General features: G+C 39.7%; 1 protein-coding gene across 1 annotated transcript in view; it reads right to left on the bottom strand.

Annotated features, from left to right (window-relative positions):
• Positions 1 to 27,503, bottom strand: part of CNTNAP5 (contactin associated protein family member 5) — a 250,326-nt gene that overhangs the window by 21,082 nt on the left and 201,741 nt on the right. The window contains exons 15-19 of the mRNA XM_072341043.1: positions 20,627 to 20,754; positions 20,283 to 20,453; positions 18,013 to 18,231; positions 9,869 to 10,108; positions 8,142 to 8,366 (exon numbers count right to left, since the gene is read on the bottom strand). Of these exons, the coding sequence (XP_072197144.1) occupies positions 8,142 to 8,366; positions 9,869 to 10,108; positions 18,013 to 18,231; positions 20,283 to 20,453; positions 20,627 to 20,754 (983 nt within the window). The remainder of the gene's footprint in view (positions 1 to 8,141; positions 8,367 to 9,868; positions 10,109 to 18,012; positions 18,232 to 20,282; positions 20,454 to 20,626; positions 20,755 to 27,503) is intronic.

Genomic DNA, 27,503 nt, shown 5'->3' with positions numbered 1-27,503 from the left:
TCAAGATGAGGACTTTGGAATATACTCGTATGTCCCAGTCCAACAGAAGCACCCAGATGTTAAGGAGCAACAGAACCTCATGAAGTTGGCTCAAGCTGGTAGTCAGTTGCTCATAACAGGCAGTGAGGTATTAAAGATGCTACCCCCTACCCACCTCCAGCACATATCTGAACTGCTGCTAAAAGAGAAAATAAAGAAGGAAGGCACCAATTAAACAACTGGAGGGAAACATTAGTGAGGCTATTGATATTGCAATTATGAAAAAATTAAAGTATTTAGCCCAGAAAGCCATTTGAAACTCATCAAGTGGAAATGTTGTTTGTTCATTGCTGATTGCAGAATATCAAATGACAGTTTTCTGTCATCTCTACCAGGAAATACCTCTCTGGCAACTTGTACAACTCCAGTGTCCCTCTTTATAGCCTAGATATTTAAAAATGAAAGACTGCTTTCTTGGTTAGGAGCAGCTGGCTAAGAAACCTGCTCCTTAATTAGCAGCTTCTCCCCAGGGATATTTACTCAGTAAATTTACTCTTCAGTGGAAGTGCTGCTGGTAATTCAAAGAACAGGGCCCATCTCTTCAGCGTCCACTGGCTTTTAACTAAGAAAGTACTTGCATATTTTTAGAAGGTGACTCTTGCTATTTGCTTTGCTCAGAGAAAACAAAGAGGAGAAGCTGCCAAATCCATTTGCTGATATGATTGGTTATCTACAGCATTGGTTTAGATGAGACTGTTTTATGGGGTTAAAAAATAAATAAATCAAAGCTCCCCATTTTTGGTAATGTCTCGTAGTAGTGGAAAAAAAGGTTCTTATTTGAATGCTTTTCACTCAAAACTTCCCCCTTAAATACATTCAGGACTTATGGATCCTATTCAAGCTATCCTGTATCATCGCCACACATTCACACAGCTTTTCTTCAATTTAAGGGGGAAAAAACCCCATACAAAACAAAACCTGTACCAAAACAATGAGAAATAAGCCTAACAAACCACTCACCTTTCCCTAACAGAAAACCAAACCACAAAAACAAACAAACAAACAAACAAACAAAAAAAAACAGGAAAAGATTCTGCCTGAAGGTCCATGACCTCAGTTTACTCTGCAATTCTGCTAGGCATCTGGAGCTAGACCGGGAATATCATTTAAACATCAGCAAATGTGGCTAGTTCCCTTACAAGACTGACAAGTGAGTATAACCTTGTAGGATTATCATTCCCACCAGCTACCAGTCGGCCCAACACAGGCTGGCCAGCAATTAAAAAGGAACTGGCAGATGCTTCTTGCTTCAAAGCTACAAAATATTGCAAATATTGAAATATTGTGGGTCTAAAAGATGATGACAGTCTAAGAGCTCATCATACCGTGGCTTTTATACCAAGGTTACTCCAGTGATTTTAAGGAAAACATTCTTCTAAACAGAACAACCCATGTTCATGTCTATATGGCCGGGTCTATAACGGGAACAGGGCTAACCAATGGATGTGGAATAATACTAATCACTGCCACCACTCTGGATCTACCAGATTGATGCCTGCTAACATAATTTTCCTTCTTTGTGCTCCAGTTTATCCACTGGTGAATGAGACGAATGCTCATATACTTTGGAAAATTACAGGAAATCTCTGGATAAGCAGCAGTTTCAAATAATATTATTAGTCATTAAGATCATCTCTAGCTACTTCTTGGTGAATTTTTTCTGCATTTTTTTTTACATGTTGCAACATCATTAATTACTGCTTTTCCCCAAATGTGACCTAATCTAGAGATGAAGAAGAGCTCAAAACACCAGACATCCCTGTTAAATCTCCCTGAAAATATGTGCTTTCAGACTGTGAGATTTATTCTGTAAAATTTCAATCTACACCTTTTCAACACTTCCTTTGGAATTTTAAGTCACTTTAAGACCCTCCATTAACAAAAACTATCTGTATAATCTGATGCTTAGATCTCTCTTCCCATCATTAAACGCACAACGGACGCCATTAGTCTTCTCATGGTCAGACACACAGCAGGTCCCATGGTTTACTCATCTTATCTTGCTAGGCTTGCACTTCACACCGTACTTTTCATTTAAGACCAGTGTAGAGCCAGGATTGCAGGAAGACCTTTTTCTCTTGTCCAGTGAACGAAACAAAAACTATCATCCCATGAATTATATTCCACAAGTTCAAGTCAGCTTTGCAAATTATACGTATCACTGAATCTGCATGAACATCTCCCAGGGAAAAAAGGCTGAGATCCTTTGCTATGATACCCTGAGAAATGCAAGCCACCCTGCTCTCACCAAGATCCTAACTTACGGTTTCCATTCTCCTCGTAATAGCTTCCAGCCACCACCATTCAGTCAAGGCCTTTTCTCATACTGACCTCACAGCTGTAACATTTAGCAAAGAAAAGTCTATCTGAGCACTGCCTATTTCATTAGTTTTGCCAGCCTCTGTGACTGCACAAGTTAGATCCTCTAATCAGAGACCTTTTCCTGATTAATGCAAACTCTCAAGGGATAGTTTCAGATAACAATTCTATTACAAGAATCATATAATGGTAGCATTATATATACGTTATCATGTAATGGTAGTATGTTTTCTCTTAGCAAAATGAATGCTTATACATATATATGTTCGCTGTTTCAATCTTCTGGAATCTCTCACGTAATCACAGAATAGTTGAAGCTGGGAGACAGCTGGAGGTCATCCAGCCCAAACCCTGCTGAAGCAGGTCCACTACAGCTTGCAGCCCTGGGCCATGTCCAGGCAGATTCTGAGGATCTCCACAGGGAGAGACTCCACGTCAGCCTGTCTTACTGCTGTCACCCACACAGTGTTTCCTGCTCTTTCTGCGTCTCAGGCTTTGCTCACTGCTTTTTGTCCGCCAGGCACAAATGAAAAGAGACTGGCTTTGTCCTCCTTGCACCCTTGCTTCTCTTAATATTCTAATAAATACCCTTCAGGTATTTATTTCCAGGAGGAAAAAGATCTCCTTCTAACAGTAGCAAATGTCTGTTCTCTTTCTAGCTGATTATCTGTAGCTGTTGGTCTGGGGTTTTATGCCAGATACCAGTGAGTTCAAAGTCAGTCTCTATATATGCAGAGCACAAGTCAGTTATTGACTGCATGCTCAGCACTTTCTGCTCCGTGTAATCCAATTACGGTTCCCTTGTTTTTCCCTTCTGGGTCTCCAGAACATCTCTTGACCCTTCCGTACAGTAAAATGATCTTTGCAAGTACAAATATGTCCATGAATTGAGGTAATGAGACAGACTTTCACTTCTCTCCTCTTGGAAAGCAGATAAAGAAATCTGTCAAAGTCCATGGCTGAATGGCTCCTTTAAGTTTTATACACTTAGAGATTTAGAGTGTCAGGTACTAAAAGAAAGCAAAACAGGCTTTAGGCGCCCAGTCCAGCTACTGTCTTAATAACTTCTTATTGCTGGAATTGAACTGAAAACTAATCAGCATTTCTATTTTCCACAAAGCATGCTCACAACAAGAAATCACCCGAAGGACCAGAGATGCTTCTACCACAGAAATTTCTCTAGTTACATAAAGAAACTGGTATATCTCTCGCCACTCAATCCCCCTTACTGCTTATGCCATAGACAACATCCCATTTACAGTCAATCAGGGACAATTTCTTTTATATTCCTCATCAAACTCTCACTACTCCCTTCCTCACTAAGTAATGTAAAATTTTATGATCAACAATTGTAATTGATTGGAAAGTTCTGTAGAAGATATATAGTTGTATCTGCCATGTGAAAGATAATTTAGTGGCTGTAACCTAGAGCTTGACAAGGAATGATACTAAGTCTCCTCAGAGTTGCTCGAGTCTCCACAACAAAGCTGTCTTCCAACCTAACTCACTTTCCTGCTCCTGATCTGTTAAAAATAACTATACCTGAACCTTGGCATCATTTTCCATTTCACAGTCACATAAATTGTGCAGGTTGTTCAATGGATGTTGAAACTCTTTAAGCCAGAAGGTGTTCTCAAAAGATAAAACTACTGCACTATCGATAACTTACCCTAGCAAGGCTTTCTGCAGCAGTTATGTTCCACAATACCCACATCCCAAATAAAAAACCACGAGGTGATAAAGCTCCAAGAAGTAGAGAAGACTTGAAAATCACCGCTAAAATCTATTTTCCCTAATTTAGCTTTGCCTTGTTAAACCTCAGAGTGTGCAGTAGGAACAGAATCAAAAGATTATTGCCTCAAAGAATGAGTTAGTTCCTTTGTCTGCCTCTTTACCTCCGAAAGTCTTCAATTTGGTTTGAGAAAAGTTGTTGGAGATGCAGCTCAACAGATACGCAAGGCAAAATCAAGCAGAATCTTCATGCCTTCAACAGAAAGAGCAGCTGTTGACTTTGAGAAAGGAGAATATGGCAGTAAATTAGTCATTTATTAAAAATCAGTAGCTGCTCAATTATGACTTTTTTTGAAGAGTGTTAATTCATGCTACATCTATTATAGCTTTTGGTTCGTTTGCCTATTTAAGCATCAGTTGATTTCAAGTCCTTTTAGGAGAGGTCACTAAAGTTTATCTAGGCCCTGCTTCTATACACCGCACATCTCAGACTTCACAGGATGCTTTCATTTGTACTTTTGCCTGTAACATGCTTTTTTCTTGCCTTTAATCTTTCCTATGCAATTTCAGATATTTGCTTTCCAAAACAGAGAACAGAGCTCGCTCAGATGCCAGTAGGTCCTGGATAGAAGGACTGTGGTGGAAAAAAAGGACTCAAATCGATTCGATTCTTAGGTCAGATAATAGATTCAGATAAATTTTCAATCACTCTAGGGTACTTTGAGATTCTATCTCTTTTCTCTGATGATAACTATCTGGCCTTTTTCTAGGTTTGAAATCAGAGAAATACAACCACACTGAGAGTGAAGAATACACGGGGAATCATTTTCTAGACTACATACTTCATCATATTCATGTTGCATCTGATTACTTGCAGGGGGAAGGAAGAATGCAGAAGGGAGAGACACTAACCATTTCTATCCTAACATTTCCCCTCCCCTCCCCCAGCAATTATTATCTTTAGATATCAAGCCGAGTGCATTATAATACTAAGGTACTGTTAATTTACTGAAATAATGTAAATTAGCCAAAATGCACAGTGAAAATTCCGCCTGAGAAAGAAAGAAAGAAAGAAAATTCTTGGCAGTAGCTTCCCGTGATGTGAATAACTTCTGTGGACTGACACACTGAAAAGGCTAATTAGAGCCATTTAGCCGTTTTCTGTAGCTTGGTAATGGGCACTACTATTTGAAAGTTCTACAGCACAGTTACTGCAACTACTGCAGCACAGTTTATCTTTTGGAAGTGGGATCAATGCAGCAGTTACAGCAAGCAGGCTCTTCTCCCCTAAAACAGGCCCAGTACCCAGCATAGGTGAGCTCCACGTGTTGACCAGCTGTGTTTGCATAACACGGTGGTAGCATCGGTGCCCTTCTATAGTGCTGGTACAGCTGAGAGCTGTTTATAAATAAACTGGACTTTCACCAGTCATTATTACGACAACCCTGGAGACTACATGCACCACAGCGATTCTGCTGCACCACAGCTCTGTCCGTAGTCACAGAGTAATCAAGTTATTCAGACACTTCTCAAGTGTGAAAGATCTCAAAGCATATGACCTTGTGGCACTGCTCATGAGAGAGCATAACTTTGTGAAGTATGAATGCATTTCTTCCTGCTAACTAATTAAACCGGGTTCCTCACTATTTGATTGTAATCTTTTGATTAATCCGTGTTAAAAACACAGGTGGCTCCAGGGCATAATCCTCTGAAAAAAATGCTAGAAAAAGTCCTCTTCAAAATGTCTGCGAGTTAATAATATGTACACATCTGTATACAACATATATTCATTTATACATACATACAATTTAAAATTCCATGGATATAATAGATAAAACTGTAGAGGAGAAGACAATGCTGCATTATTGTCTACATTTTCCAAGGAGCATGTGTGATTTAGAAGACCAAAAACTAACTAATGGCAGAAGGAATCTGTACTGAGTCATCTTTAAAAACATCAACTTCTGAAAACTTGCCCATAAGATTTCATGGCATGAATTGACCAGATGGGATCAGAACAATATTGTGATGTAGATACATTTTTGGGTGGGAATTGCTTCTATAAGTATTGGTCTTCAAGTGCTACAGAACATCTAATGTCAGAGAAAGTGGTCATCTTTATAGATCCAGAATGGCCGTTTCTACACTGACACTTGGTACCCAACATCAGTTCTATCTTTAACTCCTGAGCACCTGTCCTCTACAACACCGAGCACCGAAGGCCTTTCTGCCTGACTGACAATGTGCTGCATGCATGAAGCAATGTCCAAGAATGAGTATATTTTATTTCCATTTCTAAATCTGAAACTGACCTAATGGATGACTCTAAGTGAATCATTTTACAACCATAATTCTGGTGTCTCAATCAATATGTACTGTAAGTTCTAACGATATGACCTCCTTTACACACTGACACTGGAAACGGCCTTAGGGTTAAATGTAATTATTTATTACTTTTACTGAAGCCAATTGATTTTACAGGGAGTATTTCACACCTGACTATACAAGCTGTCTACACAAGTTCATTTTTACACAAGCCGCCTTCACCACAGTCCAAACATAACCAACCCTTGCAGTTAATTTTACTTATTTTACTTTAAATACTTAACATGAGAAGCTTAAAATACCAAGAATGTTTTTCTTATTGTTATTTTTGTTAACTACTAATTTGCAGCTATTTTGTGGATAATAGAAAAGGGAACTAACAGCATGTCTCAGTAGTAGCTTGAAAAATACTTTAAAAAGTTAGCTTATGCAGCATTAAAATATATACATAGACACATGGGATCTCACAACTGCAGCTTGCCACTGGTAACATTTCATCAATAAACTGCAATTGGCTCATGTTCCTAAGGTTATTTTACACTACATTACAGTGATCTGAATGGATATTACTTTCTCACTCACTTTAAGGCTATTTTTGATTGCCTGATTGGAATAGAGAGCCCTAAGTTTAACTGAGAAGTAGATTCTAAGGTTTCACCTCAGCAGGGACTAATCTCTCCAACCATGAATCTTCACACTGGGATATCATTTATCTAAGAATCATGCACATTGACACTTGCCTCAGAGCAAAGTGGGAGATGAGTCTGCAACATTTGAATGCTCATTTCATACCAGCTTAAATTCTGGCCATGTTACATAACCAGGAGATAAGCAACAGCAAAGTCCATACAGAGAATAAAAGGGTTTGGTGGTTGTTGTTTGTTTGTTTTTCCTCTTTAAAGTTTAAGCTGATGGCACCTGAGAACCCAGCTATTATGGAATTTGTAATGTTTCATTCTGGTCTGGATCATTCAGTCAAACGTGCATATTCAAGCACACAGCATAAACTTTCTATTGTACTGCCGCAGGTTGGTGACTCACCAATAAGCTTACTCATCATTTCCAATGCTCTAGTGCCCAACAGCTCTTGAATAATTCAAACATCCTCCTTTGAGTAGGATGATGTGTTTCTGGATTGTGTTTTCTGAATGCACTGTGGGAACTCAGGAGCCAGATTCACACCTAGAATATGCATGGTCTATGCCCTAAAATCTTCACATCTTTTCAGACAGTACCTTCTTAATAACTAATGGAGTTACGCCTTGTGTTCTTGAGTGTGAACCTACAAGATCTAGACATTCTCTGGCTTTAATATTCACAGGTACTGGCCATATTCCATTGGAATGCAATAAACAAGGTGAGAAAGAATGGCAAAGATAAAATGATAACATATTTCTGCACCAAGTGTTGTTGTACCATCATGAAATTTCTTATTCCCTTATCTTGGAGATCTAATGGATCTCAGTGCGGAAAAAATAGCAAGGAATTGCCATTGTACAGTCTTGCCAAATGGAAGTCAAAGCACATTTTAAGCCCCAACAACATGATTACTCAAAGACCAGTTAAGCAAATGCAGCATCAAATGCCAAATAAAACGACATAAAAAAGACCAATGGCTGTTTGCATGAGCTGAATACCACAAAGCTGATAAAGGCTGCAGATAGCATTATCCCAAAAAAACACAGTTCACACAGGTCTCACTGTGGTAGTACATCAAGAGTACTTACCGTTCTTGGAGAGAATCACAGCCAAATATTCATGGAAGTAGGTGTTGATGTACAGCAGAAGGCTTGGAGCGTGTGCTGTAAGAAAGCTAAACGCAATATTTTCCTTGGACATGATGGCATCTGCGTAAATGGCAGAACTTGAAGTGCTTGCATTTTTTGTGACAGGGTAAGGTTCTTGGAAAATATAGGTAATAGAAGTGCCGGCTTCAAACAAAGCAGAAACCTCTGAAAGAACATATAAACCAAACAAACAGTTTCAGCTACTATGTTTTCAGATGTTTCAGACAGGTATGCACACAAACTGGCTACCTTAGAAAGAGAACACTGCAGAATGCTCTTGACCCGGCTTACAATACCATTCTATAATTTGGATAAGGAGAAAGCCCTTCCTCAGACTATATGTCTGACACAGTGAAGGGTAGGGTAGCATATGCGGACAGGCATACACGTTCATATTATAGTGCTTGAATCATTGCTCTACAAGATGGAACAACCCAAAAAGTTCGTTAGTCAAATAAATTATCAGTTTTACCATCTTCTGACAATCAATTTCTAAGGCGATATTCTCTATCTTCCTCCCACAGAAAAGACAACAACAAAATTGTCCTTTCCAGTCTTCTTTTTAAGCAAAATCGCCATGAAAGCAACACGTTAATCCCAAGAAAGTCACTGAGGGAGAGCAGCAGCTCCAAGAGAAGCTCCTGTCATTAGACGCTCAGAACACAAGAACTCAAATTGTGTTTTCACTACTCACAACATAATTTGGCTACAAAATAAATGCAAGTGACAACAGCTGTTTTCCAGTAAAGCAGATCTACCTCTATAGCAGCATCTCCTAACAGGATACTACATGGTTGTTTGCTATGCCTCTCAGAACACTGGTGTCAAATCTTCTGCTCATGGAAGTGGGCACAGTTCCACGGACTTCAGTATAACTAAGCCAATTTACACCAGAAGATGATGTGACCCACTTAGTCAACCTGTCACATTTGCAAGATGAGGGACAGTCATGGAAATCAAAATACTAGCACTGCAACTTGCTGCTATTAAGCAAGGATTGTGGTAGTTTCTTCTTTTCTCCAAGAGCATGCTATCAAAATCGGATGCACTTTATTTGCCCCACTCCTTTTTCAGGTGTTGGCAACGTCTCCTAAAAGCCAGCGAACAGGTTCGGTATGGACGTGATTCTCCAAAAGCGAACCGTACAAGTCAGTTTCTTTCCTGATATTATTATTTTTGATAACTCATCTCATGGCCAAGTTTAGATGGGTTGAAACAGGGATCACCACAAACATAGGAAAAGACTCCCCCCTTTTTGTCACATCATTACTTAGATCTCTGTAAAGAGATGGTTTTCTTAAGGTGGATAAAACCAGATTATGTTTAAAATCAAGCAAATGAAACATTCAGACATGGGCAGAGAACTGTCAGGGAAACTTTCAGCCCCACTGGTAAACATGTGGACCAAGTTATATGCAACTGAATAGAGGAATCATAGTGTGATACGGTTGGCAATTTAAATAACAGTACAATGAGCACTATTTTAATTTCTGAGTACTGAAGTTATCAAGTGGAGGAATTCAAGTTCACTTAACATAAACGCTCAAGGTTAAGCTTATATTTGAACAGCCTCTTGGAGTATGGTGGACAACAAGCTGATGTGGGTGAAACTGTGTTACAGATATTCAGAAAGGACTAAAGACTTCGGATAAAAGCTTTTTGCCTACCTTCCTTGCAGAAGGGCCCTTCATAGGCTGAGCTGGTGCAATCACAAGAATACCCATTGTACTTCTCCACGCATTTTCCCCCATTGTGGCACAGGTTACCATAACTACTGCAGTGCCCTGGACATCCAGGTTTAACACCAGGAGTCATTTTAGCTCTTTCTTCAAGGTCAAGTTTCTGTCCATTTAAGTGCAGAGATCGAATACATCCCAAAAAGCCTTTTTGTCTGGAAGCTGTTCCTCCTGAAACAGAGAAAAAAAAACATCAAATGCATTCACTGAATGGTCCACAAAGTAGTCAAAGCCCTGAAGATGCAAATATGAAGATACAAACAGGAATCCATAGAACTTTAAAATATTAACTGTTATGTGTCAGTGCACATCATAGCAAAAGATGGACATATGGACAGCCTAGGAAACTAAGAATCTCTTCCTTTAAGAAATAACTAAATCTGCAAGCAACTTTCTAGTGGCCATTCTTTTCTGCCTTGTCTACTACCCTGTTAGGTATTTAAAACGCAAATTCATTTGGTAAAATACCTCTTTGTCATATGCCTGCATATCATCTAATACATGAGAAATCAAAAACTATTTTTTATTATTTTTTTAATTTTTAATTATTATTTTCTTTCTTGCCATAGTACAAAGTATAGAAAACACCTTAATCCCAACAGCAGATGAGTTACACATGCCGATGAGTTCAGATAGCACAGATGAATCACGTTCAGCACCAGGTTTGCTGGCTGAAGGAAAATGACTTTAGAGTTAGAAATTATGCATGACTGATCAACCTGATGTTGCATGTGAATGTTTACTGTAGGCAAGAAATGTGAGTCTGGGTTACAGCAGCAATTTATTACAACTGTTAAAAACAACTGCATCTTCTCATGAAGAACAAAGATGTATGGATTACAGCAAGAACATGGTCTAGTCTCGACAGACTATGTTCTTATCCACCCACTGAAATTGCTAACAGTGAAAATCACAGAATCACAGAATCACAGAATTATAGGGGTTGGAAGGGACCTCTAGAGATCATCGAGTCCAACCCCCCTGCCAAAGCAGGCTCCCTACACCACGTCGCACAGGTAGGCGTCCAGGCGGGTCTTGAATATCTCCAGAGAAGGAGACTCCACCACCTCCCTGGGCAGCCTGTTCCAGTGCTCCGTCACCCTCACCGTAAAGAAGTTCTTGCGCACATTCGTGCGGAACTTCCTATGCTGGAGTTTCAGCCCATTGCCCCTAGTCCTGTCCCCACGCACTACTGAAAAGAGACCAGCCTCGCCACTATAGCTCCCACACCTCAGGTATTTATAAACCTGGATCAAGTCCCCTCTCAGCCTTCTTTTCTCAAGGCTAAACAGACCCAGTTCCCTAAGTCTCTCCTCGTAGGGGAGATGGTCCAGGCCCTTCACCATCTTTGTGGCCCTCCGCTGGACTCTTTCCAAGAGATCCCTGTCTTTTTTGTACTGGGGAGCCCAGAACTGGACACAGTATTCCAGATGAGGCCTCACCAGGGCAGAGTAGAGGGGGAGGATCACCTCCCTTGACCTGCTGGCTACGCTCTTTTTAATGCACCCCAGAATGCCATTGGCCTTTTTGGCTACAAGGGCACACTGCTGGCTCATGGCCAACCTGTCGTCCACCAGGACGCCCAGGTCCCTCTCAGCAGAGCTCCTCTCCAGCAGGTCTTCCCCCAACCTGTACTGGTGTATGCAATTATTTCTACCAAGATGCAAGACTCTACACTTGCTTATGTTAAACCTCATCCGGTTTCTTACTGCCCAGCTCTCCAGCCTGTCCAGGTCTCTCTGAATGGCCGCACAGCCTTCAGGCGTGTCAGCCAATCCTCCCAGCTTCGTGTCATCAGCAAACTTGCTGAGGGTGGCCACTATCCCCTCATCAAGGTCGTTGATGAAGATGTTGAACAAGACTGGACCCAGCACAGACCCCTGGGGGACACCACTAGTCACAGGCCTCCAGCCAGACACCGCACCGCCAACGACAACCCTCTGCACTCTGCCAGTCAGCCAATTCTCGATCCACTTCACCGTCCACTCATCTATCCCATACTTCCTCAGCTTTGTTATAAGGATGTCATGGGGGACCGTATCAAAAGCCTTACTGAAATCAAGGTAGACTACATCTACCGCTCTCCCCCCGTCCACCCAGCTAGTGACATCTTCATAAAAGGCCACCAGGTTGGTCGAGCACGACCTCCCCTTGGTGAACCCATGCTGAGTACTCCTGATAACCTCCTTTTCTCCCAGTTGTCTGGAGATGGCATCCAGCACAAGCTGTTCCATCACCTTCCCTGGGACAGAGGTGAGGCTGACTGGCCTATAATTACCCGGGTCATCCTTCTTGCCCTTTTTGAAGACTGGGGTGACATTGGCCATCCTCCAGTCTTCAGGCACCTCCCCAGTTCTCCAAGACCTTTGAAAAATTACAGAGAGCGGCTTAGCAATAACCTCCGCCAGCTCTCTCAGCACCCGCGGGTGCACCCCATCAGGTCCCATGGATTTATGGACATTAATGTTTCCTAAGCACTCCTAAGCACTTCCTAAGCACTAAGAAAAGTTTGCCCAAAGAGACGATCTCTCACAAAGATAATAATTACTGATGATTGACTGTTGCCATTGTTTTACTTCTGAATTCACTGCAGTTTTGATTGCTACTATGAAATCTTACTCTGGCCGAAGAGTTAACAGCACTTGTAGGTCTGAAATGCTAGTTTTATTGGTGATACACCAATAACTACGTAAAAAGTTATCCAGTAACTACGTAAAAAGTTATCTTTCCAAATTCTTCTTCTCTAAAAGTTTGTTCTATATCAAAATGCAGATGAGATAACAGATCTTTTGATGAGTCCTTGCAGAAGAGCATCTGTTCTCTCATAAATTGTTTAATTAAAGCCAGACTTCTGCAAACGATGAGAATGAAACAGCAGTCTGAAAAGCAATCTCACCAAAACCCTATTGTTCTGCCATATTATTCTGACATATTTTTTCTATCTGTTACGCTAATAGCAGAATACTGGATCTGAATTAGAATAACTAAATTACAGATAGCATGTGAGACAGATTTACTTTACAATAAGTTTATGGTGCCCTTCACAGTGAAACAAATGTGTTCAAAATCTTCTTTAGCCAATTACTCTCTCCAGATGAACAAATGAACCTTTGGCATTTGCTGCATTGCGCACACACGACCCTTCTCTTTTGTTTCAAAACCAAATACATCACACAAAATTTTTAGTAATGCCCTTGTAAGAAGGAATATTACTTCCTTCTTTAAAGTTACTGGCTACTCTGTTTTCTTTTGCATGTGAAATAACCACAGATATAAGGATAAATGACAGTGCATTATCCAAAAGGATATCATTCATGTTAAATGCTGAGAGTGACAGTCCATCAGTCTATTGGAAGGAAGGATTTTTGCCTGTCCCTTCAGATCAAGTCTTGTGCCAAACTGGCCTACTGTTGCACAGAGTTTGGTCAAGCTGACATTACATAGCCTATAAACTTGTTTGGGATTTGCTTTTTGTACTGTGATTTTTTAAAATTTAGCAGAAGAAATGTAACCGGGTACAAGGATGTCCAACCTGTTGCTGTGCATTAGCAGTATGAAGCAGTTCAAATTCCAAATAACCTCTAAAAGAACGTGAGAAAGTTGGGTTTCCAACTCCTTTAGGCCTCTTTAATATTTCAACTTGTTTGATTTTAAGTAATCCTCAATACACTGCAATGAAAGTTTGATTTTAAGTAATCCTCAACACACTGCAATGAAAATTCATTTCTCCCTTTCACTTTGCACGCACACAGCTACCTCAGACACCTTTCATATACCCCAAGTGTGCCAATCCTGGCCTTAAGCAGACTGTTTTTATTCTAAATTATTTTAACAAGAGCAGTCATAGGAAAACGCTTTCTAGCTAAACACACAACTGCCTTGAGAATTAGCTACACAATAAAGAAGTTATTTGTACAAACTTTGTTGAATCTGCTCTTACTGACTATGCATAACTGTTTTCCCTTAACTGAGAGGAATTATACTTTAATATACTCAAACTATACAGAATATAGTCAGGACTTTTATAGGAAGTGATGGAATAATAAAAAGAACTGTGAATTTGAACCGAGTCATATTGTGTTGCTATGGGTAAGAGGGAGTTAAAAAGAAAGAGATCAGATTCGTACTGTTCCATTTTGAGTCCCTACATTTTGCTTTTAACCTCCAGGTAAGTCCATGAAGTGGAAATGTTAAGTGTAAGAAATCACTGTTGCAGTGGAATTATAGTAATGTCAGGCACTGATGATCTCTTGAACACAGTATGTGCTATGCTGACATGTTAAGCTGGAGCAAATGCTTAGGTTCTGCTCCCCACTAAGGGGGAACACATCCCAAAGACAGATAAGCAGGGAAGATGCCAGCCTGGCAAAATGCAAAATAACCAAGAACACAGATGTAAGTTCATATCAAAGCAATGAACAGTGTCAGGACAGACCTAAATGGAGAACAGATGGTATGAAACAAAGTGACACCTGAATTCTAGCACTTCTGTGGAAACAGAGTAGTATGAGCGTCTGGGTCTGAAGTAGCTCTACCAATTCCTTTTATACAGTACTGATGTATGTAAGAGGCATTGGGTAAACAAAAATCACAACATGAGTGCATCTTTTCAGGCAGCGTAACACTGGTGTGAACTTCTCTACCTGCAGTGTTGTGTAAGCTCCAAAATGGAAATATCTGTGGCTGCATTACTATGCACATAACAAGTTCTGGCTACTTGGTGCAACTCAAGGCCTTTAAGTGAGTGGGGAAACATTCTAGCAGGCAGTATTGTGATTCTAAGTTATGCAGTGTCAGTTCTGTATCAGTAAGGCATGAGTAGCATTCAGAGCTACACCATTAAAATGCAGTTTAAGAACATTAAACACACCAATAGTTATACAGAAGTACACAAGAGCAAGCTGAAAATTGATTTTTGGCATAACAGTGTTCCAGGCAGACAGAAGTTGAAGAAAAAGCACAATTCAAAATTAGCGTAGACAAATCATAGTGAAATTCCTAGATTCATTATGTAGCCTCTAGAGATCTGAATTTCTATGCTAGAGCACTTATGATATAGCAGCACTGAACTCACTGTCCGAATACAGTTAGCATCCCTCAGAGACAACTTAAGCTCACATCTTTCAGCATTCAGAACACATCCACCTTTGCATTAACTCTCCATCTGCATTTTCTCTGTCCAAAGGACTGGGCCATTGTTGTGATTTGGAATGTTTTGATTTAGTTTCTTAGTTACACGCATGTGTTTTATTTTTTATCTCAGAATCCAGTCTTTTAAAATTCCTTTTCCAAAATTAATGGAGAGAATATAATGTTCTCTGGTATTTCACAAAAACTGGTAGCAAGGCAAATAACAAACGGCATTACGATCTCCACTCAGGAAGACTAAAGCGTAAATTCAGCCCTTAATAGACATAAAAGAAGCAACACACATAAAAGAGAAATCCTTTTATGTGCTTAGTCATTGGAAAATCCTCAGCAAATCCTAAAGCAACTAAAATACTAAAGTTGGTCAATCTCAACATACACTTCCAAGGAAAGCCGGGCCTTCTTATCAATAATCCTTAGGAAATATTTAAAGGCCAATTAACTTGTTCAGAACTTCAGTATCACCGAATCAGAAGAAAATGAAGTGCATGTCCAAGGCTGCCAACAAGTGACAGGTCTTTTAAGATTTCTGGAGAAGGCTTCTGTTCAACTTTCTTAACATTAAATCACAGAAAGTACAAAAGTTGGCTTGTTTTTCAGACCAACTTTAAAACAACATAAAACTAGCACAAACACAAAACCCAAAGAGAAAAATTCAATTATATGTGGTCTTAAAGGGATTAGGCTCTTGGGTTAAGATGAAAGATCTGAGCAAAATGAACTAAACAGTTTGGTCAGAAAACAGGTAGAAACAGCGGATGAGCAATTAGCTAATCCAGATTAGCAGATCTCATTTATATTTATATTAGATGCCAGTTGCCCTCATCAAAGTTTACAAAAACCCTATTTGTGTGATCTACAGTATATGACTCCCTCAAAGAAATAGAGACAAAACTACCACACATATCATGTATATATGCTGATGGCTCTCAAGTAACGTGAAAATGACCATAGTTTGAATGCTACAGTGGATCTCCATTCAATCATCATCATAATGCTACATGATACTAATACAGTTCCTTCACTCAAAGGATCAATAAATCCTTCCAAAAGATAAATAAACTAAATTAATTCTTGACATTGAGCTTTATTTATGAGATTTACAAAAAGCTTGAATTGATTCTGGAGAAGAATCAAGAAAAAAAAAAAGAGGTTATATCTTAACGAGTAGCTAACTCCACTATGGAAACAGGGAGATTAAAGTATATTTGGAACATTTTTAATACAGCAAAATATGTCAGTTAGATTATTAATTAAGAATGTGCATACTAATTGTGGAAACTCCTTAATCACTGTCAGCATGCATAATGCTGCAGAAACAAATGTCGTGGGTTATGAGGGGAAGCGAAGAGTAATATTATGTGCTGCTGCTTCTTTCCTTTATAAAAAAATCAATGTTGTTTATGTATTTATTTTTCAGATGGGTTAAAATTCTGTTGCAGTGGTGCAGGTATTAAATCAGTTCCTTTCTAATAGAGACTGGAATGAGACCTTCAGTAGAGACAAATGACTCCACATCTGTGTCATTCTGGACGTCTGCCACCTTTCCCTAAAGCACCTGGGGACATTGTTAGAATCAAAGACTGTTCAGGTTTCCATCTCTTCTGTTCACGCTTAGAAAAATTCAGAAGGTTACAGACACTTCTGACCTTCAGTATGGCTTTCTGTGCTAGATTTAAGGGCATTTAACTCTTAAAAGCATCAGTTTTTACTGAACCTTTTGTTCAGAGTTCGGTAAAAGTGTAGATGGACAACTGAATGCAATCAAATTCCTGCATAGTGAGAAGTTTTCATCCTTCAGCTGAGAAGAATAACTACGCCCTAGAGTTTACTGTAAATATGAAGAAAAATTAGGGAAAACACGTTGGGATGGAAGTTGCTGCTGGAAATCAACTAGTCCATCCTCTTCTTCAAAACCCAGCTACATTCACAGACCATGTTGCTAAGGGCCTTTTCCAAGAAAGTTCTGATAATTGCTGAGGATGGAGATCCTACATTCTCTCTGCTTCAATGCTGTGCTGCTCTCATTGCAAAGATCATTATTTTCTGTCCTTTGCTGCAGCCTGTGGGCTACACCTTTGTTCACACAGCCCAGCCTGTGGTCAGTCTTCACCTCTGCAAGGGCATAGTGTAAAGTTCACTTAACTATCAAAACTAACAGGACCTTTTTTTGGACAGTAGCTAGCCATCCCATCAATCCCCAGCTTGTTTGGATGCATGACAGCGAGTCTTAATGGAAAATAAGTTGAGTTCTTCAACCAAGTTTTATCAGAGAACATTTGAATCAACTGCTATGAGGGAAAGCCACTGATGTAACTGTATGTATTTATCAACAAACTCTTTCCTTTTGTTCTTAGCCCAGTGATGGTTGCACACATACACTATGGCAAACTTAATAAGTACCTCAAAATCTTCTTAATTCAAAGGATGTAAATACACAGGTAAACTTCATTAAAATCAATTGATAGATTGACATTTACCATAGCATTTCAGCCAAATACAAGAATCTGCTTTAAGAAATGAATATCGTAGTATCTGCACTGCCCTGAGTAAGAAACGGGTTACAACTCACTCCATCATAGTGCAAACTACTCAGAAAAGTAGTGTTTGAATACTGAAAAAGACCCTTTGCAATCCCACAGTAACCTACTTGAATGTATGCCTTTTGCATTTCATCACAAAAGACAGATCACATTTCCTACAGTGAATTATGCAATCAGTAACGTAGAAGAGGAGACTGAATTCTTTGGCAAAAGCTTTGTGTAGGTAGCAGTTTGGGTTTGCTAGATGTAAACTATGCTGGAAGGAAAGAGGAGGCAGCAGAATTAGGTCACCACACCTGAGCTCAGGTGTGCAACAACAGCATTAGCAAAGTATGAACACAGAAATATTGCATATACCTGCTAGAGCTCTTAAATGGCTCGTACCTACAAATAATTGGCTGTTGAGCTGCAACCGAAAGTGTCCCTCTGCAGGTGCCTCCAGGACCTTCTTGGGGAGGTTGTCCACCTGGAGACTGGTTTGCTTGAGGTTCCGCTCTGCTCGGACATAGTGCCACTGATTGTCATTCAGGGGTGTGGGAGATTGCACAGTTGCTTCTGTGGGGCCATTCCCAACATCTATGGAGAAGGTGATCTCTTTGGGGGCTGGAACAGACAAACAAAGGCAAAGAGAAAGCGATGGTCTGAATTAAACAGTGCTTTTGACCTCAAGAAATCCTACATAAATATAGGGTCCATTAGCTTTTATCATCATTTACCTCCCACCTCTTACCCAGCAGCTTATATGTAAATGTAAATCTGTAGCCTCACTGTTTGATCTCTGCTGTGACAATGCTTGGCTGCAGATATCCATCTTTTTTCTTTGTTGTTTTTTTTTTGCCATAACAATCACACTGCACTAGGAACTGTAATCCGTTCTCTTTTAGAAGTTGAAGTGCCAAATTCTGCACTAAAGTCACAAAAAGTATTCCAACAAATTATGCTAACGCTGTGGAAAGGATGAATGAGCTCCTTCTGACTAAATATTTCAAAATGCACGTAATCGATAATAAGAGAATTTGCTTGTATATGATAGGAGAGAACCTCAAGCATTCATTTGCATGAATAAGCCTGACTCAAGAAGCAAGGAGGAACAGATGAAAAAATCACTGATCAGTGTCCAGAGATAGCAAGGATCCTAGAAACAGAGCGGCAACCTGAGAAACAACAATCATAAGAAGGAGCATTTTGTTGCTCTGCTGCAAGCCACCTGAATGGGTGCCTGAACTCTATAACATTCTTGTTGCCGATTATTTTTCCTTCTTCCTATAATGCGAAATACATCAGAAAGAACAAGAGTCACGTCGACAGACAGCACAACAACCAGAAGGCTGAGGATTGAAAATTCATAAAAACCTGTTATTTCAAGCTCCACAAATTGGATAGGTCTGGTTCTGGAAGCCACTTCTTAGACAGTTAAGTTAGGAAACACTCCATAGGGATAGACAAAGATCTATTCTGAGCCCCTGCATCTGCTAAAAGGCCATTTCCTTACAAAGCAGCTGGTCTGCAGAGCTTCCTTGATACGAGGCCTTTAGGCTGCAAATTCCATCTGGCAGCAAGAAACACAACATAAAACTACTAATGAGAAGTGTATGTTTAAGAGAAAAGTCTTTCCCCAAACTTTTAAATAACTCTTTTTTTTTTTTTTTTGGGGGGGGGGGGGGGGGGAAGCATGGGTTTAACACATGTACTAAAGCTTTCACTAAGCAATTTTTTAGTAACTTGTAGTATTTGTCATATTTGATACCAAGATGCCATTTTTCCTTCTGTATACCTGCGAAGGAAATGCAGTACACCAAAGTACAACCAAATTGGGCTTAGATGTGCAGTTAGCACTGAATCATACCTCATTACCTTGTGATAATGCACCATGACATTTACCATTGGTTTGACGAATCCAAGGGCCTTCAGGCCGTGTTATATTAAACTTTATGTTAGAGTTATTATAAGCATATTATAAAACACATAGCACTCGGTTTGTTTTTCCTAAGCTTGACAGAATTTGGAATAGAGAAGTAATATTTCATGTCAAAACCACAGTTCCCTTCTGTCGCTAATAAAAATTTGAAGTAATCAGAACAGGACTGAGGTGAATCTACTCACTAATTATGTTCTGTACTCCTCTCTTACACATCGAGCTGCAGTCATACTGCATTCACAGAATAGATTTTGAAGCATTCAAGGCTCATTACAGCTGTGAATGACTTACTCCATGTCCTTCATAGACTCTCACAGTACTGCACCCTACACACTGAATTGCTCTGGAACACTGGGGTTGCATTGTACTGCATATATTATTGGTACAGAAATAAAAGTAACCATAAGAGTTCATCTCTCAAATAAAACTGCAGTCTACAGCATATCTGCAAAGTAGCTCTTCCTCTAATGAACTAAAATGGGGGAAAAAAAATGTATAAATGTAACCACTTATTTGTTCTAGGAAAGACAAAGTGAATCACAAGGTGGTATGAAATGACCAAAGTCACATACAGAAACGGACAGGAGGAGATAACTCCAGACCAATGAGTCTTTATATCTCACCCCCTCCAGCCTCTTCCAACTGCCCCAGGACAGAAGAAAAAAAAGTCCTTCTCAGCTCCCTACTCCTGCCAAACTGGACAAACAAATTGCAATTTCTCCATGGTGAAACTTACATCTTATTTCAACTCGTATGAAGTCTTTCATCCCAAGGTTTTCCAAGAATACCCCAGAGAGAGACGTAGTTTTGAAGAAGAAGGAGATGTCTGCGCTGACCTCCGCGTGGAAGGTGGGGAAGTGCAGGTAGGAAGCCTCTGTGTTGAAGGAAGCGGCGTTCCAAAACTGCCCTGTAAACACAACCCCCTTTCTCTATAGTTAATTGGTGCAGGACAGCAGCTGTGAGCTGCATGTGGAAAGATGTCTTTCATCAGAGAAATATGTTTAAAAAGCCAAAGAAAAAGAAAACACAAAAAAAGGGGACATTCTGTACCTATGGAAATTGAGAAGAGCTAGTACTCACTGTCTCCATAGCAACGCAAAGGACCGATTTTCCAAGCAGCCTCAGAATTTGATCTGTTTGTGTCAGTGATCACTATCTGAGTTACAGGCAAATGGTCTTTGAAAGCAAGGAGGCCGGTATCATTTGTCCTGGATTATAATAAACAAACAAAAAGAGACATTAAGCACAGACAGATACCCAGCATTTCTCCTAGAAGGCAATATTTGTAAGATGTTTACTTAAAAAGTTATTTGCAGATTCACCTAGAAGACTTGTGACCAGCACCCACTGCTTAAGATACATATGTGCACAGTTGTGCTCTTTGCTCATAAACAGTGCTGACCCTGTGAAGATGCTGCATTTTGACACATGGTGTCTCTGGTATTAACTCTAGTTGTGTTTTAGCTGTGCAGAATGACGAAGAAGCAGAGGCAGAGTGCCACCCTTCTGTGTGATGGACATTAATGTAAAACAGACCCTATCGGGTTTCCTCAGCAGGATGAATTTGTTGTGACGTGACATAAGCTCAATATGCACTTCTGTTAAGTTAGGCAGAGACAGACAATGGCACTTCTGCTGGCTTTATGCTTTGTCCTAGCAGGAGGCGGGCATGGGATACCCATGCTCTTAGTATGGGCAGCCAGACTATACTTGATCCAGCTTCCAGACAGCTAGTACATAATTGACTCAGCATACTATGAAGGTGGTTGAATTGGCAGAGTGAGTACACACCTGTGAAATTATTGGTTCAGCAACAGAAACAATAAAGGCTGATTTACTGTATTGCCCAACAACAGCCTTTTGTTTGTACCAGCAGTGTTCATTGCTCAGCTGTAACCTACACATGGCTGTTAAAAAGGAAGAGGATGGGAAGATTATTTTCTGTTCAGTCTGAGAGTCCTCAGGAAAGCACTGTCCTCAGAATGAAGCATGATATTCCATGGCAGCCCTCTGGTGCCTGAGATGATTCAGTAGCTTTGGCTCTGTGTGCGGATGTGCATCCATCCCACCCGTTCTCATGAACTTCACCGAGTCCCTCAGGCACCCAAACCTGACCTTACCATAGCTGAAATCCCCTCTGGAGATATTTTTCTATCCATTGATCATAGAAAGACAAGTGCGATTACACCTCATCTCCAAAGTGATGAGCTTTTCTTCTCTCAGCTCTTTTGCTCAGGCATGAAGTCTGCTGTGAATCTGGGCAAACAGACCTGCCAAAGCATTGAGCCATATCTATGTAATTTTGGAAAGAAAGGAACCCCAACTCCGCAGATCCAAACAACCTGTATGCAGGGCCTGCTCTCAGCCACGTGCTCACCAGGTCTAAGACTACACGGTGCACACCGGCATGGCAACAGTGGCCGGACAGAAGATAACAGTAATTCCAAACTTACAGCCACTGCTCCTTTACGCAGTAAGAAATAAAGCCTCGGGAAATAGCTTTCCCTTTTTGAATGAAAGCATTGCTGAGGAGTCTGACACCACAAGCAGGATCCCAGACTAGCTTTATGTGGCTCAGAATGCTACCGTCCACAAATGTACCCCTCCTTATGGCTCCAGCTGTGGGAAGAGATGGCATTTCAGGAAAGAAACAATCAAAATGAACAACACAGCTGTGCACTGACACACAACCTCAGGTGTTTACTTTGCTAAGTGCCCTACTCTGATTAATGTTACAAGAAATAGAAGGGGCATTTTCATCCCTTTGATCAAGGCTGTAAATATTTCATTTGTTTTTCATTGTTTCTAACTGCATGCAGCACGGTTAACTGTCTTCTAATTTCAAGGAGGAAAGGAAAGGTACTTTCTTTGAACTTAATGTTTTTTTTCTTCCTTTAGGTGGTGTCTGACATCCAGTTAATTACAAAGTGCAGAAAGATGAAACTCCCACTCTGTACTGAAGGCAGAGTGATGCCTTCAATGAAGACTAACAAAGAAAGGTACCATGTATGAATCGAAAATACACGGTCTCTAAATCTCTCCACTAAGGTCTATCAAAAGCATTCTCATACAGCTTACTGCATCAACCTTTGAAAGCTACTGTAAACACTCTGAACAGATTGCGAAACAGTTGTAACAAAAGCTGATCTGTATTTCTTAGGAAGGAAATTAAACGAGGCTTTTGAGTGCATGGAAGGAAGAAGAGTAGGCAGAATGAATGAAAGGCAGAAAGAGCACATAAAACTCGCAGTATACATAGGAATAACTAAGCTGGCATTTACATTAAAAAATAAAAAGATTTTTCACCAAACATTCAGGGGATATTCCTGCAAATTCATTCCAATTCAAAAAATAATGCAAACTTTTGACTAGCAATGATCAGTATTGCAGTAAAAATCACCATCTTCCTGCAGCTACTGCTGAAGATTCAAAAAAAAAATACAACAAAAAAAGGGAGAAAATGGTGACATTTTCAAGATATCTATTCCACATCTCTGAGAATTACACTGCTTATTAGATATTCTTTTATATTGCATTAAGTTCTTTTATACCAAACTTTATGACTCAGAATTCTTGCTAGTTATATGCCAACGTTATTGAGAACTTCAGCAGCACAGCTCAACTGCGAGAAAGAAAAATATTCTATCACTAATAAAAATCATCACTTTTATGGTAACGTTCTGGAAACTCAATGAAGTTTCTCTGGAAGCTCAAAAAGCACATTTTGTGTATTTTATTCACTTACACGTGGAAAATAAGACTTATGGAAGAATACATGTTCTCATATAAACAGACACTGAAATGAAGCCTATCAGAAATATCATAACCTCTAGAGAATGCGCTAATAATGGAAACAAAATATCTACTATCATTTTTATTTCATGATGTGTAATGAAGTTTTGGGCAAAACTCAGCACCTATCATGTTTCAGCTAAGGCAGTCAAAAAAGATTTGAAGACACTACGAAGTGCCTTGTGGTGCTGCAGCTGGAGTGTCTTAATTTTCAGTTTTCTTTAAGCTAAGTTTACTTCAAACTCAATTTCTTATGAAGTATCATGATTCCTCTTCTCTTTAAGAGAGGCTGCATCATGGAAGCCTCTCAAACATAGCCTGTTATGTCTGGGAGAGGAGCAAGAGAGCTTTGTGTACCTGTACAATAATTTCCTACAGGCACAACAAAAATTCCAGGGTTTGGACAAAACCTTTGGAATTTTGACTGAAAAGAGTATGGGGATTCCCTTTGAACTACTTCAATTTTCAAGGAAAAGGTATTATCTTTGGATTAGAAAGCATCTGAAGGACAATGTGCACATAAATTATTTAGTCTTTTAAACAAAAACAAAACCTCATTATTCATTATTTTTGCATATGTTCCCCAAGCTAGACTTTACATATGTGCATTTTAACACTTCACATACACTTAAAAACACAAAGGACTTCTTCAGTAAGCTATGAGAAAGGCTAAACAAATAATCTTTAGATTAAAATATATATATATTCATTGTAAATGCAGCAACACCAAAAATGAGAGTGCAGCACCTGGCTACTTCAAATTGTAGTATGGGTAGTCCTACTTGTAAATGATGGATTACTGCTTTGATATTGTTTTTCTTTTTCCTGCACACTAATAAAAGGGTACTCCAAAAGTTCCCTTTCTGTGGTATCCTGACAGCATAAACCATCATAAATTAGTAACCTCAAAGTAGCTGTTTCCCTACTTTTTTCAAACAGATGGCAGAGCAGCGGTGCCACTAAATGTAATTTCTTCCTATATGACCCCCTATTGGTATGTTATCTTTCTGTACAGTAATGAAAACTGTGGAGGGGTCTGAGCTTCAGTAGCTCAGCTATTCAGGACAGATTTTCATGAATAGAGTACATTTGGGAAAAAGAATGCTATTAGCAGCAGATGTCAATGAACGGGATTACGAATGGGTGAGAAAAACAGGTTTCCCCTTAGAGCAAGGTTTGAACGTTGTGCAGGACAGATCATCAGTAATCCAAAGGAATAAATTTTAATTACTACCTTGCCTATCTGATGCATCCAAAATGCTTCACTGAGTAAAATAACGTAAAGGCCCATTAAATAAAGAACAGCAGCAGAATCAGACATGTAACCGGTGAAGATAAAATGCAGTTGCTCCTGGAATTAGAAAACAGGAGTAAAGTTTGGTAGTGATAATAACAAACTGATTCCTGTCGCCTCAAGGGGGCTGCTACAGTCAGTTCTCCACAGGCAGCTTTTCTACTTTGTTGACAAACGTAGCCATGAAGGCAGATATCCAAGACAGCTCCATACAGTCTGGGTCACGTATGTCAGGGTTTATTTATGAGCCTGCATGCAGTGCTCTGCGGAGCTGCCTACCCTGCTTCTGAGGCAGGGGAGTCAGCATGGGATAGTGGCTAAGCAAACAAAACCTCTCAAAACCAGGCTCATCAGCAGCTGAGTTTCTTTGCCCTGCTCTCCTTCCAGTTTTATCATCTCAGTTCTGGCACAGTTCTATATGAATGGCATCTGGATGAGGAGCTACGAGATATGGCTTAGTGGTTTGCTGTAGACCTTGTAGGTCCTTTCCAACTTTGTGATTCTATGAATATGTGTTCTTTTGGAAATGTGAAGACTCAAGGCTTCGTTTCCCAGTGAAGATGGCTGCTCTAGAAGATAGAAAAGGAGGATATTTCTATACCAGTATACAGTATATATATATATATATAATCTGTATATATACATTTGTAATTTGAGAATTAAGACTTGAAAACTAAGTAAAAATGGCCAATTGGTTATTGGTCAGAATCAAAAAGTGCCCACTCACCACACTCTTTTGAGACACCTGAACCTCCTGTACAAATGACTTTCAGAGATCCAATTCTTTCTGTACAAAGAAAAAAGCCATAAAGTTCCCCAAATTCACTAGGTTTGCCAGTGAATGCAGTCAGCAAGAAATAGGTCTGGTTTGATGATTGGCTTCAATCAAATGATTGCATCTGAAGTCAAAAAATGGATTCTAAACACTGAGACCAAGTAGCGGACTTCGGAACAGTAACACGCCAACATGGCATTAAAGAGATTCCTCCCATTTAAAGGAAAGTCTTGGTGAGCAGCAGGACTTACTGCCAAAGCAAGAGAATTCTGCTTGAGATGAAAGACAATGTAGGAAAGTTAAGGATCTAAAGAATCTCTGAAACGGACCAAAGATAGCACAACCCTCCATGCTTTTCATAAATGCTTTATCCTTTAGGTCAGTTTAACACCTTTCCCCAAGTAATGTTTGCACCCAAAACACACCTTCTTTTTGAAATAGTCCATAGCTTTTTAAGAAGACAGTCACTTTCAAGGGAAGCACATGAAGCAATGGCAAATCCAGCTCATCTATACATAACTTGTTTCAACAGCTATCTATTCTCAGTGCTGGGAAGAGGAAGAGAACAAAGGAAAATATTTTTGGACTAGTTTTAACTTCATCTTGCAGCTGCTGGATCTCAGTGAATTTTCTCATCCACTAGTAAGAGCTTTCAATAGTCAGGGATCTCTTTTTTTGAAGGTACAGTACACATAAACTAGAGACAGGTCACATTTAGCACCTTTCCACACCTCTTATTTGGGGTCAGGGTGCCAGTTTGTGCCTCTGCTCCCCCTGCAGAGATGGTCTCTCATTCTCTAGTAAAATACCACGACACTGCCCTAGTGTTCTGCAGTGACAGAATTAGCTGTCATCATATTGCAGTTCGGAAGCACGGTGAGGAAAGAAGTGAGGATCTAGATGGAAAAGCATACTTTTCACAAAAATGATTTAAATGGGAAAAAACAAAACAAAAAAAAAAAAAAACCAAAAAACACAAAAGCCTTCCCCACATATAATGCAACTAATTACATTCCTGTTCATCTGGCTGGCATAACTCCAGAGAGACTAACATGAAGCAGGAGACTGGATTTAGCAGCTGGGCTCAGGTGTCTGCTTAGATATCATTTAAAAGTCAGCATGCCAACAAGTGCATGTTGTGTTCTGCCAAACACCTGGCTCAGGACTTCTTTCAGATTTGTTTTCTTGTTTTCTGTTTCTTTTGTTGCTGTGAGAAATTCACAGGTTCTTCTGTACCCAAGACTTAGGCTAGGGAAACAAAGTCTTCAGCCTCTCTCAGCTTTGGATGGATACTTCAGCCATTCTGGTGAATTTCTACCTCTGAGCAACACTGAGCAGCCTGATTTATCTAAAACGAGCTAAAATGATTTTCTGGTTTTCCACTCTGCAGCACTCATTTTATTTCATGCTAAGGCAAATAAATACATCTACTGCTTGTTCCTTCCAAGATAATGTATAGCAGGTTAAAGTCACAGTTCAGATCTCAGCAGGTTTCAGATTCAAATGCTCATTATATATCAGGGGGTCAGTGTTCAAGCAGAGAAACAGAAAAGTAATCTTCAAAAGGCATGAAATTTCTTATGTTTAGAAACTTTCTGTAAAGCTCTTGAGATTTTTAGGTTTTAAACAGGCAACCTGCAACTTACAATACCACCCAACAGATGGCCAGACTTCCAAGGGATTTAAGAAAGAAAAAAAAAACAAGAAACCCAAGAAAATACACCTGTACCCCCAAACAAACAGTAGGTAGTTTAGCTAAGGAAATATCTACGTGTTCCCTGCTATCATCAAGAAACCAGGAGAAACAAGCAACTCTGTGAGCAATCAAGCTAATGAAGCTTGACATGCAACATCTCTCTCTCATGACGGTTTTCCAAAATCTAATATAAATATCTAAGTATAGGCTTATTCTTCCTTAACTTCTTTCTTGTGGATTTTAATTGTCTTTTTTCCCTTCGACCTGGCATACATTTTCATATAATATATGATTTCTAATACTCTGGATATTTCTGCTCTTGTGTTACATACATTTGAAATGTGTTTGTCTGATCAAAATCACTGCAGGTGGAAGGAACATCCACCATAACTTGCTTAGC

This window comes from Excalfactoria chinensis, chromosome 7 (assembly GCF_039878825.1).
Source record: "Excalfactoria chinensis isolate bCotChi1 chromosome 7, bCotChi1.hap2, whole genome shotgun sequence".
Lineage (NCBI taxonomy): Eukaryota > Metazoa > Chordata > Aves > Galliformes > Phasianidae > Excalfactoria > Excalfactoria chinensis.
The sequence above is the reverse complement of the archived record's forward strand: the minus strand, read 5'-3'. Positions and strand labels throughout refer to the sequence as shown.